Source organism: Coturnix japonica, chromosome 14 (assembly GCF_054131305.1).
Source record: "Coturnix japonica strain WE chromosome 14, WE-NBRP24, whole genome shotgun sequence".
NCBI classification, from domain to species: domain Eukaryota; kingdom Metazoa; phylum Chordata; class Aves; order Galliformes; family Phasianidae; genus Coturnix; species Coturnix japonica.
This window is the reverse complement of record NC_140676.1, coordinates 5,853,277-5,867,772: the sequence shown is the minus strand read 5'-3', so window position 1 is coordinate 5,867,772 and position 14,496 is coordinate 5,853,277. Positions and strand designations below refer to the sequence as shown.

The 14,496-nt window shown below is 43.0% G+C and overlaps 1 protein-coding gene across 25 annotated transcripts in view; it reads right to left on the bottom strand.

Moving 5' to 3' along the window:
• The window catches only part of AKAP13 (A-kinase anchoring protein 13), a 182,303-nt gene that overhangs the window by 93,770 nt on the left and 74,037 nt on the right, over positions 1 to 14,496 (bottom strand). For 24 of the 25 annotated variants that reach the window (XM_085515353.1, XM_085515341.1, XM_085515350.1 and 21 more), the window contains one exon: positions 8,022 to 8,205. In XM_085515353.1, the coding sequence (XP_085371479.1) occupies positions 8,022 to 8,205 (184 nt within the window). Of the gene's footprint in view, positions 1 to 1,879; positions 2,048 to 8,021; positions 8,206 to 14,496 lie in introns of those variants that run through there. The other variant, XM_032446921.2, reaches the window with a different exon arrangement.

The window sequence follows — 14,496 nt, the reverse complement described above, 5'->3', positions numbered from 1 at the left end:
CACCTAAAGATTCAGGTCCAGAACTTTCCTTTTTGAATCAGAACTGACTCAGGACAGCAAAAAATCTGTTTGAATGATCAGAAGGCCCTACTGAGAGCCGCAGCCAAAGGAGGGCTAACAGCTGCCCCTACCATGTCCCTGTGCAGTGACCAAGCCCCTCCCTGTGAATCATTTCGGGTAACATCAGGACACGGAGCAAATAAATACAAAGTGAATCTATGTCTTCCTCCCTTTTCCACAATATAACTCAATTGACTTCTGCAGAATTACTCTTGATTTAAACAGAATCAATATTTCTATAGAGGAGCAGGAGGAAGCGTACAGTTTTTTGTAGTTATTAGTACAAATCCAATCATCAAGGCACTGAAGTCCACCAAGACATCACAAGCACAAAGTAGCTACAGAAATGACCTTCCTTTATCAAGGAAACACAGACATTTCTGAGTGGACTATTTTTCTTTTCAGCTGTCCTGTATGAGAAATCACGATGCTCAGGGCAGCCATCGGAGCACAATGAAGCCGTCATCACAAACATACTCACCCATTCATGAAGCCACCACCAGCTTCAAGAACACAACCTCCTTCTCAGCCTTCTCATCAGCTTCACGTATACTTACAAGCATCTTCAGACACCCACAGAGCAGTCTGCAGAGCTGCAGCCTCAGAGAACCCACAAAGGCTTCAATACCTGGAGTGGGACTGCAGGGGACCACAGTGCCCTGCAACATCATGAGCACATCCCACCACTGCTACAATCTGCCACCTTCACCTTCTGCAGGTCAGGCTGATCATTTGTGAGCAGCGGTGATTGCTGCTGATTCCATATTCAGGTTGCAAATCTACATTACGATCTACAAAAGGGCTTAAGCCTTTTGGAATAGACAGGATCTTTCTGACATCACAACCAACCACAGATAACACAGAGCTTTCATTTTTAGGAGCAGTCACCCATGCTGTACATAATCAAGATGGCTCAATCCACTGACTCCTCCAAGTCATCCCTCTCTCATACACTGACACATCCCGGCGCTGATGTACTGCAACAGAGAGGACAAATGAGTGCTCACAAGTGTCAACTTGTTTGCACACTGCTATTTCTGTTGCTCAGACAATCACTTTCAAGAGGATGTAGATCACATGAGAACACTCTCCTGCTCATTTGCCCCTGAGTTGAGCTTAACCATTTGTGTGTTTCCTTTCTGGCTCACTACAAACCCTACCTTCCATTGAGAAATTACAAAAACACACAGGTGCTTTCAGAAAATAGGATTTAGACCTACATTTAGTGCTCCCGTTATGAAAGGCACTCATTTTGTGCAGATTAGCAGTTTCTGCAGTAGTTGTAATTGTACAGGAGCGCATACCCAAGGTGAACTACTAGGAGATATAAACAAAAATGCAAATATTTACCAACAGACATGGATAAAAATTCCAGCATTTAAGTAGTCCAAAAATCTGCTTCCATTCAGCACAAAAGTCTTAACAGCAGTTTGCCTGCAACAGGGGAAGCATGTTTTACAGGATCTTACCATCCTGGGTCAATTCTTTCTCACTCTGCCCTTTCAACAGCTTCCTACAGACGTACTTAAAAGACAGCACTGAACAGAAAGTTTCCCTTGTACCAACTCTAAGCCAGACTTTTGCCAATGGAAGTATCTCCCTTGGCTCAGAAGTGAAGAACTGACCAACAAAGTCCACAGCGGTCATATGAACGCCTTCACCTCCAGCACAGCCATATGCACTGAGCCATGTTCCACTGAGAAAACCTGGCAGGAGTCCTCCAGCCCTGTTCTCTGCTGCTTCACGCCTACTTTCTGTTGTACAGAAAGGAAATGGCTGCCTTCATGAAAGAACAGTGCTTGCATGGATAAAGACTTACCAGTGGCCCTTCACCCACGGAAATGGGGCTCAAAGAAGGATGCTGACCCCAAACGTAGCAAGTGGAGGAGCAAACTCAACCTCTCACCACCTCCAAAATGTTCTCGGGCCATGACTTGCTCAAACCACAGCATGACCAACACATCTGACACATGAGAAACCACAAGGGATACTATTTTTTAGACCATCCCCTGCAAAGGAGGAGCAAAGCGGTGCCGTATTTGTGCTCAGATCTATTCTGGTCTGGTAGTGAAGCTGATAGGATGGGCCCTGGGCCAAGGAGGGGCGGAAAGCAGTGGAGGAACGGCTGCAACGTCCCAGTGCAGCTCCCAGCTTCCTGCAGTTACCGGTGAGATATTTATAAAAAGAGGGAAGATAAGTGAGAAATGGAGAACAACAAACATGCTCCAACTGGAGGAAAAGCCCTTCAAAGTTTCAGAAGAGGTCATTGGTTGGAGTGGTTTGAAATTTGGCTACGTCAGGGCTCTGAAAGAAGCACCTTCCAGTACGCAGATAGTAGGATTTATCCAAAGGGGAGAGGTAGGCTGAGGAAGAGACTGGATAAACGATCCAAACAATCTCAGTGGGTCAAGCAGAGCCTCATACTAGGAAGGGGGATCCCGCAGGCGAGTGCGGAAGGCGGTGCAGGAAGTCAAGGTGTTTGTTGTTCCCTGGGGATATCCCCTCACATTTCTGAGCCAGACCTTGGCTGGAACAAAGCAAACCCAGCAGCACTGCTGGCTCTTGGGATCTTACCGTAAGCTTAGCCACAGCTGGGGGTGGTTCTGAAAGCATCAGATTCACATGATAAAGAAAATAAAATCACTTAAAAAAAAAAAAAAAAAGGAGAAAAAAAAAGTGCTATGGCTATGGCAAAAAGTGAGGAAATGCTAGAATTTAGATGCTCTTTTGTCTGAGATAAATAAAACCTACACTGGATTTTAGCATTACATATCTGACATTCCTATTCAAATTTTGATTTATGGCTGCTATTTTAATAACTCACTGAAAATATGAGATCAGACAGACTGTCTGTGGTCTGGGATAAACAAGGAATGGTGCCTACTGGGACAGGAAGCTGGGCTTGGTGGCTGTTACACAACACGGCCCTAACACTAACAACTTACATACACATCAAGCCAACAGCCCCTCCAATGAAAATCCACACCCAGATTTATCACAGTCACCAGAATGTCAGAGCAAGACTCCAACAAACAAAAGGCAGTTTCCTAAGCTCATCACACAGGGGGGGTGTGGGGCTCCAAACTATCTCCTTGTTCTTCAAACGGAACTGCAGGCTGCCAGCAATAACCAGCTACTGACAATGCCAACAACCGCTCATTACTAATTACAATTAATATTTAGTGGCGATGCTATTACTCCCTAAGAGGACTCAGTGTGTCCCTTTTGACTGTGCTCCCTTCATATCCTTTTAACAGATTTCTGTTTTGTTTTGTCCCACTACAAAGTAAATAGAAACAGGCAAGAGAGTAAATCAATGCTGTTGCAGAACGTTGGGTAACAGAGGCCTTGTATGGGTATGATCAGCTCTTTGTCAACAGCCCCACTGTCTTTAAGGCATACACAGTACAAGTGCACACCAGCACTTCCATGTCCCTCCCCATTTATGGGAACATCAGTTATACATCATACAGGAGGGCTCAAAAAACAGTTCCTTCAACAGTTATTTGCAGACTTGCAATCCTAGGACAAGTCCAGTTATCTTAACAAACACAATGTATTTCCTACCTCAGAGGGTTTGAACTCTGAAACTCAAACATTTCTCAGGCCTCATCAAATATATTTGCCAAACTGTACAGCACACATTCCACAGGAACAGCTGCCTGTTGTTACATACAATTTTGCATTTGTTTCACTTTCCTAGATTTACCTACAGAGGAAGATCTCAATATGGATTTTGGAGTGCACCAGGAAAGGAGTAAAAGCTGGTGTATGTGATGAGTGAGTAAATGGAAGGTGGGAAGCATGAATGCCTCTTGCTCCATCACACTGCCCCTGCTGCTGTCTGTTCCCCTGCTGAAACACCAAGGCCAGAGGAAAGCCACAGCATCCTTCCAGCCAGGAAGAATTAGCAATTAAACAGCTCTGCAATGCCTCAGACCAGGGTCTTGTTGGATCACTACTACTCCCATACTTCTGTACCCAAGCAGCATCCTCTTAACACACAGATCTGTCATCAGGTCCTCCATCCTTACTGCTTCCTGCTCCCTGCACAGGGAACCAAAGAGAAAGAAATAACAGTGGGGAGATTTGGAGTGTTGCCACTCAGCTCACAATTAGGGCAAGGGTGCAGAGAGGACCAGGCCAGAGCCCTGTTACGCACTGCCACAGCCTGGCACTGAACTCACTGCAGTCAGTGATGTTCCCAGCCCAAAAACCTTGTGATTTCAGAATGCACCTGAACCACAGACAGCTGAAGATGAACAGGCGATTTCTGAAATCAAATGTGCTTAATGGACTTGCTGAACTGGTGTGCAAAGAAATGAGACACCAGACAAATCCTCTCACAGCCCTAGCCCAGAAAAGCAGAAAAGAGCATTCAATTACAAAAGTGAAGTGACTGAAAAACCTTCCTCATCTGAGAGGCACCACAGAGATTACAGCACAGACTTGCACAAAATTGGAACAATAGCAAGCGATTATCAAGCATTGCAAAACGTTCACGAGAAACTTCTGCTACCAGTGAGCTGTTCCTTGTGTGTGTTAATTAAATCTAGGTCAGTTTAATTTTGGAAATCTGCACTAATACTGGTTTATGGCTTCACATTTGGGACGAGGCTGCTACCTGGAGGTTTAACCCACAGAGACACACAGAAGTGCTTCATGATAAGAAGAGGCCAGCAGAGAATATAGAAAAGCAAAATGAATGCTAGAAACACAAGACACTTGTGCTCTGTGTCCTCCCCTCTGCATGGACTGGAAAATACAGGAGTTTTTCTTACAGACTTTACTTTTCTCTTACCCTCACTCTCAGCTGTGAAAGAACAACACACATTTGGCTTCACTGAAAGAAAAGAACTGACACTTTAGGGCTGCTGGACAGAACCTCGCTTTGCAGAAACAAAATCAGGTTACAAAATCATAGTATGTTTTACAGAACAGCACTCAGACTCCGAAATTCAGAACACGAGCCATTTCTTGGAGCCATTTTACTCGCCTGACTTACACTGAAGAGAACATGGAGTTGGCAGGCAGATTATGTTGCTACACTGAACCATATTAAAAAACATCAAGTACTGCAAAATGCAGCCGTCCTGTTACAGAGGCCAAGTTACTCACCCTACCCTGGTTAGAAGCCCTGCTGCTTCCTTGGAGCCCTGTCTTTGCACAGCAGAACTGCCAACGCCCTGCAGCCAGCATTGCCCAATTTAAACATAAGGTAGCAGCACTTCAACAAAGGAGCCTTCATTTTTTCAGTTCACTCCTCCTGAACTTGGAAACTGTTGAAACTCAGAGAGAACTCTGCACCCTGCTTGCTTCCCAAGGCTTTTCTATGGGAGATCAGGTGAATACAGCCCCGCCAGCAGCTGTGGGTGCATCAGTTCTGCCTGAGGATGCAAAAGGCACATCACAGGCTCCAGCCTGCAGTAAAAAACAAAGCTTCCAGACTTGCAGCTCTGATGGAAGGCATCTTGCATCCTTAAAATGAACTGCAAGAGCTGAAAAGGGAAAGCTCATCCAACAAACAGAAATTCCAAGTGTCACCAGTGTCATTAGTTTTGGAGAAAAATATTTACACTGCAACCGAACCCAGACAAAACTGCATCGACAGAGGTTTTCTGTCTGTTTTTTAATGATTCTGCCTTAATTACAGCAGAACTTCTCCCCTTTCCCCATGCTGACCAAGAGAAGAGTTGTGAAATGCAGGGTCCTGCAAATTAGCAAGCAAGTGAACAATAAAGCCCCCCCCACCCCCCCAAGTATAATGCAACACAAAACATGCTGCATTCATTTATTTTCCAAAGTGGAGCTTAATTACTTGTAAAAATAATGGCTCCTTTGTACAAGCTCTCACTAGCATGCATTGCTGTTCTGTATTTTGCTGAGTGGCACACACTGCCTGCCAAATGTGTGTGTGTGGTTTATACAGCCTGTGCATAAGCAGAGTGCAGAAAAGAGGTTGTGCAGTATCCATTGTGTTTTGACAGCATGTAAATAATATATACTCTTGTCGTGGCATTTGGCTGCTTTTCACTATTTTGAAACTCACTATTTCTCCTCCCAGTAGGGATTTTCAGCTCCTTATCCCCTTCTGATTGCAGAAAGCACCAAGCATAATGAATCTTCTGCTATAGAAGTGGGCCACCTTCATTACAGCCATCAACCACTGCAAGCTTTTCGGAGCAATAAGATGCATAGCACAGCTGTCAGATGGTTAGGCATGGTATTTCCACTCAAGAGGGAAACTAACCATAGTTCTGCTTAACTCACCTAAATGGTTTTAGGATACATTAAAAAGAGCAAGAGCCAGAAGCACCTTGATGGAGAAGGTACTGAGTATCTTGTGTTCAAAGATGTACTGCAAAGGTCACTAGAGAAACCCCTTAGACAACACCACCAGCAGCTGTCCCAGTAACTAAGCAGAGGGCAATGCCACATAACCGGTTGTGAAACACACTGCCAAGTACATGAAGAGCAGTTGCAACAGCTCTGTTTACTTCCCTTATCTTTTAAAATTAACAACTCTGCTCATATTCAGATCACAGTATTTGCTGTGAGCTTCATCAAGTTTTGGTCAATTTAGGCTTTGTGATATTATGCAAATTCTGTTAACATCATTAGTATCACCTTGGAGCTCTTGGCTGCAGTTTCAGGATGAATTTGCTTATTCCAGTTTTACAAAGCAGCCTGCAAGACCGTTGAGTATTTTCACATTATGACTGTTGCTGAACTCATGTGGGAAAAACAGAAACACTGCTGCCATCTCTGTATTCATCCCAGCCAACAGTGGTAAAGAAAAGGTCAGAGTACAGCTCCCGTCCCACCTTCTTCCCCTCACCTTTTCCTTCACCCTGCTTGCTATGTAGTCGGCTTTATCGTCTCAGATAAAACTTAAATGCAAGCACATGAGCAGCCAAACTTACATTTTGCTGCCTCTAACATCCCGTCCAACAACTATAGAAAACAGAATAATTTGCAATTTGTAGCATAAAGAAAGACTGCGTGAGAATGTGGACAACACAGCAGAGTCCTAAACATGACATTGGGTCACTGAACATAAACCCTAAGCATCTGAAAATTCCCATCAGGAAAACAAAGTTAATAACAAAGCTTAAGAGAACTGGGCATCAGAACAGCAGACATGCAGACCAAAACTTCTACAAACACCACTCCTGCCCCTGAACTTACTTAAGCTCTTTGTCTTTATAAGCTGCAGCCTTTAAAGCTGGTAAGCCAAACATTTGCTATTCAGAAATAACTTTCCATCTTCTGAAGTTTTTCTGTCAAACGCTGCACTGAGGGCTCATGCAACAAGTTACTTGCTGCAGTTGGCAAGATCCGGCTGCTTCTACCCTCATGAAACAGAACAGTTTCTGCTGCAAATACTTGCATTACTTTACTTAAATTCTTACTTATACCAGCAGATATCTGTTCTCTACCAGACGCTGCTTTAGTTCAACAGAATGGTTATGATTTCATCTAACCAAAAGCCTGTAGATCTATGAAGCACAAACGTGACAGTCACAGCCACCAGCCTGCTAGCTGCACTCCTTTCAACAGCTGTACTTGTTTGAAGACAAGATTTTTCGCTTGTGTTTGTATAAGGTTTGCCTTAATTAGCTGATATTATCATGACTCATGTTGGGCTGCAAGGCACAGCTGGAAACAGAACAACATGCCTTTAGAAGAAAAAAGGAGAACCCAACAGTAATACTGCACTTACTTTGAATACTAAGGTCACTCTCCCATTGTTTCTAGCAATAAAGTTGAAGAAAGTTTTTCTGTAGTTTTGCTTTTAAGAGTAGAGTTTAGCTTTTAGAATCATTAAGGTGGAAGGTGCCTCTAAGATCATCCTGTCCACCTACAACCAATATTCCCCAATTAGACACTCTTCAGGGATTAAAGCAAAAGGGAAGCATGATAAAGGAAAACAAGCAGAGCAACCATGAAATCACTCTTACTCAGTCAAAAGCTGGTGCAGCTTCTGGTAGCCCCTCTCCAAGGCCAAGCTCACGGGTGTCGCGCCGTCGCGGTTGTGGATGCTGAGCGCTCCTCTTCCTCCTGGCTGCTGGAGCAGAAACCACGTCAGCCGCAGCAGGCCCTGCCTCACCGCAAAGTGCATCAGCGTCTCCCGAGGGACGTTCTCTGGGAATAAGGAAAAATAAAAGGAATAAGAATTTGTAGGCTGCCGTTGAGGTGAATGCCATACCCCCACATCCTTGTTACTGGAGACAAGCCACACGCATGCCAAGTGCAGCACAATGGCTGGCATGGAACTAAAGGTGCTGACAGCCAAAAAGCCAAGGAACCTAAACACTGCAGCACCTGGAAAAACACGCTCTGCACAAGCTGGCTGCGAAATCCAGGAGAGACCGCTGCTTGAAAGCGAGGGACTGGCTCCAGTGGGACTGAACGTGCTCAGGACATCTTGGGGTCAGACTGAAAGAGCACAGAAGTCAAAGTGAAAAGAAGGGCTTTGTGGACAGCCACGACAACCACAGAGCTGCAGGGCTTCCCTACAGCTCCCGGCATCTTCAGGGGTGTACATTTCTCTGTACATCCAAGCCTTTTTTAGTCCCGTGGCCAAGACCAGCTTTTAGGAATCTAAGAGTTATGTTATTTAATGGAACGCTGATTTGTCCCAAGGCATGAAGAGAATCAATTACAACTGACTAACAAATGCAGAGTAGTTATAAAAGAGAGCAGTTTTAGCCTTTCATATGGACATGAAAATGAGGCTTTTGATTTCCTGGCTTGATTGTGCCTTACTCCAGCTTTTCTCAGCTTTCTGCAGTAGCTCTATAATTCTGAGTAGCAGCATTTATAAACTAGTAATCTCCTCTGCTGCTTTTTATGTCTAATAACCGTGACTTTCTAATACGGTAAAAGTCACTCTTGAGCCTAAGCTTTCATCTCAGTAAAGTATCCCCCCCTACTCTAAAAGCTACAGACCGAGAACTTCCACCAGAAATGGGCTCCAGATGCACCGCTGAAACACAGCATTTGCAGATCAAAGCGTGCTACTTCAGCAGGGAGGGAGAAAGCATTTGGGTTAAAAAACTGCAAGAAATAAAAATTTGTTCTTTTAATTAACAAAGGATTGCAGGATTGACTGGCAGCAGCAAAAACAACAAAAATGCACCAGCTGGGTCTGAGTAAACCATGCCAATGGTTTAATACCTTTAATATCATAGCGGTGACTTATTGGGTTATTAATTTGGTTGCCAGCCAAATCTACATAGTCAGTTTAAAAACACAAGTGCATAATGCCTGTAAGATTTAATTATTTTTTCCCCAAGAAGCAAAACCCAAGAGAAATCACTTTGCTGCTGTTTTTCTTGCTTGCTTGTTTTCTTAAGGGACATCATTAAGGCCTTCAGTGAAAAACAATGCAAAAAGAGGGAGTTATCCATGCCTGACACACAGACTTTCCCCACCTTCTGGATCAGCTCCTGAAGAACTGACCTGTACTCAAGAACAAAAGCTCTCTGGCACTGTCTCTCTTCCATATGACTCCAAATAGGATCTCTGGGCTATGAACCAACCCTTCCTCCCTAACATCCTTTTATTACTGTCAAGCAAAACCATGTTATCTTGAAGACATGAGTATGTCGGAATGGAGGTTCCAGCTGATCACAGAAAAAAGAAATAGCTGGTCTTACAGATAAGTTCTTATTCTATGGGAGAGTGACTACAAAGATTTTGGTACTGAGTGCAACAGTGCATCGTGCTTCAGAAATAAACAGCCTAACAAGGTAGTTAATCAAAGACTGTCAGCTTTGGGTATAATGAGAAAGAACACACTAAATAGATAAGACAAAAGAGAGAAACTACTGATGAGGCTGCAGAAGGGAGAAAGTGTGGATACAGGACTGGACATAACCAGAGTGAAAGCATATGCCCAGAGTTTTACCTTGTGAACTTGTACTTGCATAGAGCTCTCACAATAACTGCACTAATAAACTGGCAGTCAGCTAGTATAATTAAAACAGTACAACTCCTCCTGCTGCGGATGTAAGAAGCATCACAGCACTTCTGTTGGAGCAAATAACTGCTGTCCAAATAAAGAACATGTTGCTCTGGTCTGACCACATCTGTTGCAGAAAGGCATTGTCTCCCACTCCAGCTGCCTCGTTGAAAGGAAGCATCATCTTCCTAACTGAAACAAACAGCCTTGCACCAAGGCAGACCTGAAAAGCATAAGCATGGATTCCTGGATCAAAACGCCTCTTCCTCCTTTAGCTGAGAGTTGCACAGCTAGGAAGCGGCATCTTCTGCTTACCAGCTCTTGGTTCCTCAATAAAAACAAAGACCAACTGCAAGTTTCGAAAGGTACCTGCAACTATCCATCCCCTGATCCACCTGGGTGCCACTCCCTACACATATTTCCATAAAGGAATCGCCTCTCCCACTTGTTCCAAATGTTCACATGATTCAATCCACTAATTTGAATGCGCTTTCTGAAAATCCAACCTTTTCTTCTCTAATTCTTTTAAAAACAATCTTCACTACAGTCAAATTAGTGGATACAGGTGGATGGAGGTGGCTACAAATGCAACTGACCTGAACTTGGCTCTGCCCCAATGCCTCTGTGCAGCCACGGCATGCACAGAAGATGCATACAAGAAGACATGGCACGTTGCCATCCTCAGCATATTAAACACACAGACTCATTCTCCAGGTCCATTGGAAAGGATCTGCCTGACATACAGACTGGCTCCAGGCCATCCTAACAGATGGGTACGGATGATGGCAGCAAAGAGACGAAGTGCTGCACACACAACAACTGCAGGGCTCTGGGCAATGGCTTTAGAGGGTTTTGGAGTGTTTAAAACTCACACAGCTACAGTGAAAAGGCGTGTGCCATCTGTGGACTGGATTAACTACTAATATACAATGACAAATACATCTGCTGGTGCACAGTGTTGCTCAGAACAAGCCAAGAGCAGGTGTGCATTGAGTATGGGAGTGCTGCATGATGGAGATGGAAGGCAGATGAGCAGCATGCCTACAGCCATCCCAGCTCTGAAGGTCTGAGGCTTGTAACATGGGATGCTAGAAATTCAGTCAATGATTACAATGTCTTGTCACGGTACAAAATGCCTTTCCCAGCTACAGAAGAGCAACAGAAGCTTTAACCAGCACTAGCCAGAGCTTCTCCTACCACACCAAACATGAGCTCCTCATCACAAAATGGCTGTCTTTTAAATGTCAACAAAAAGGTTCTTGTAATTAGGAAACTGTGGAAAAGCAAGACACACGATACTGGAAAGACCAAAGTTGTTTTTGTTCCTTTCTTGTTTCCTAGTAATAGGCAAGAGTTGAAACATATGATTATTGTCCCATAATGGCAGGGCACTCTAATCCAGCTGGCAAAACAGAAGACTTTAGATGTATTATTTTAATGTATTTTTTTTTGCAGCTGTGACACATGAACAATTTATCTGAGTAGCTAAGGTCAAAATTTCCATAGAAGAATATCAAATGTACTTTGCTAACTGTAAATGATTAAGGCTTGAGGTGCTTTTAGCACTAAATAAGAAAAGCACTGAAATAGAACAAAAATATAAAGGTTTGGGTACGACACGTCTGAGAACACACAAACCGTTCCCTAAGAAGGAACTTGCATTTTAATCCTGATTAAATAACAGAAAAAAAAAAGAAAAAATAAAAAACAAAACAACAAAAAAACAACTCCTGTATTTCCTTTTAAAATTTGCTGCTTATTTATTTATAGAAATCCATGCTGAATGGTTCAGTTTACCCTCCATACCTTGAGACAGCTCGGTGAGGAAGAGAAAACCATGGGTTGGAACAGCTCAAAGTATCTCTTGCTACTCTTCCTGTGATGGTGGCTTTCCCTTGTTTCTCAGCCTAAATCATGTATTGTCTGCAATTTTCTACCATCAAATCCTGTTTATGGATGAAAGTGTTCTCAGTGCTCAGAGCAAAACCTAGAAACAAGCTGTCACCTGGTGCTTGAGAAGACAACAGTACTAAAGGAAGGTCAAGGTGAAGAGACAGTTGTTGGAGTTACCAGTTCAGTTAACAAAAGATGTGGGTAATTCTTTTTTAATCTTATAAACAAGACTTTTCCCAAGCACACATAAAGGATCTTCATGTCCCTACTCCCACTAACTCCTAAGGGAACAGAAACACCCTAAAATGCCAATTGGTGGTAACGCCAATGAACATTTTCTGCTTCCCACTTTGCAATGGAGAGGGCATTACACTAAAATATATATTTTCTTCATCTTATCTTACCATACTTATCAAGTACTGTGGCTGAACAGACTACTTTGTGCTGTTGGCTCGGGAAAGATCATGCCCACTTATACTATACAAGCCTTTATCAGAGGGCAGAGAGAAAGGTGAGAAGCAGATAGGAAAGAGCACAAAACCCAGGGAAAAGAAAACTGCTAACTATTATCCTGAAAGCATTCAAGTAGAAACTATAAAAGAAGTGCAGGAGATGAACAGATTAAAGCTTTATGTCCGGAAAATACCATCAGCCACATCCCTTTAACGTGCTCCAGTGGAGAAAAAAAGGTAGCTCCTAATTTCATTATAGTTAGTCCTGAAAGTTGTTTGTTTGTTTTTCAATAAGGCTTTTGTTGTTGTTACTGCTCTCTTCAGACATTCTCTGTTTCTGGTATCCTTTGGAGATCTTTCTGATCTCTACTGATGTGGCCTATTGCGTCGTACACTGCAATCCTACTGTGTTTCATGCACCGTTATTAAACATAACTCCCAACTATTCCAGGCTGGGGCAAGGCAACTTCTTCCCCACCATCTCCTTCCCAGTGATCTCACAGAGCTTTATTTCTCAAGAAGCATTATTGCATATGGATGTTTGCTATTCAGTGCTTCTGGGAAACCGTATATATTCAAGACGTCTTCAAGACGTCAGTAACTGCATTCCTAAGGCCCGGGAGCTGCTAAGTGTTTTATCTGCTAAGATGGTATTCTGGTTATCTGCCTGCAATCAATGCTATCTTGCAGCTCATCAAAGGGACAGCTTTTCCCAATGTTCTCACAGGGAATCACTTGCTCTCACAGCTGATCATCACTGCACCCTGAAAACATCAACCTGAAGAGCTCACACCACCAAAATAGGAACCATTGGTCTGGATTTCATCACTTATTTTGATGAGCAAATTGAACAGACTGGTTCCTAAAAGAAGTTTTGAAAGCAATTTGGTCACTACTGACAGATAACTCACGGATTAAATTCTCTAAGCTTTCCATACCTTAAATCCTCCCTACTTTTTTTGCCATCTTTTTCTCCCTACTGCAGCACAAACAAGCCATAATCATTACTCATACCTCCAAATATTCTGCTCTGGTTTTCTAGTTAGTTTATTTTCTGCTTAATCATTTAAAATAGAAAATTACAGTCCTGCATTTAGATTGCATATATCCTCAGAATACATATTAAATTTTCATTTCTAGATATAAAGTATAACCCATCTGTTCAATTTCAACAACAGCCTTCTAAATGTCACAGGGAACAGTAAATAACCCTACGCTTAACAGCACTAACAACTATGTACTTAAGAAAGTTACAGTGCACTAGCAATAATTAAGATCAGACATGATTACACAGCACCTGAAAGTAATGCTGTGTTTGGAACACCATGGTAACAAAAGTCATCCTTAACTAGGGATAGTCTGAAATAAACTTGGGATGCCATCTGAGTTCACATGAGTTGACAGAAAATTAGGGGCAAAGCCCAGGAAGAGACAGTGCTGGGTAAGAGCACTGTGGCTGTGACTATCCTACCTGCTCCATGATGGAGTCAGAGAACTTAAGGGCTCCCAGTCCTACATGATCTGTCCTACATAACAGGCACGACAGCTAAGTGTTCTGTGAAATATTTTGTGTGTGTGAATAAACAGGTATCTAACGAAGAGTTACTGCAAGGCTTTCTGTAGAACTTTTCTCTAAAATATGGATTAAAGGCTTCTCTGGGGCCTTCTACAAGTAGCAAATAGGAGGCTGCACCTCAAACATGTAGATTCATAGAGAATGAGGAAATTAAGAGGTAGAGATTGGGAAGGCAATTTAGATCAGCTTATTCTGCATGGGAACAGCGTGCTAATCAAAATGTCCTGAAACTGAGTACCCCTAAGTCTAAGATGAGACCACTGAACAACAGCTTCAGAGAAGAAGATTCTGTTTTCTGAACTTGCTTTTCTAGCCAGGGACTCCCCATGTACAAGCACTGCCCTCCATCACTTAAGTATTACAGATGCTGGCAGGACCAGGCTGGGTCAACAGCATACAGGAATACAAGCTGAGTTTACTTTGTTTGTTCAAATGAAAATGGTGTCTAAAGAGATAAAAATACATAAATAGAAAGAAAACCTAGTGTAAAATACTACTGGGATTACCGAACCTGAAGAAACTTCTCTTGCTGAATGGCAACAGCGAAC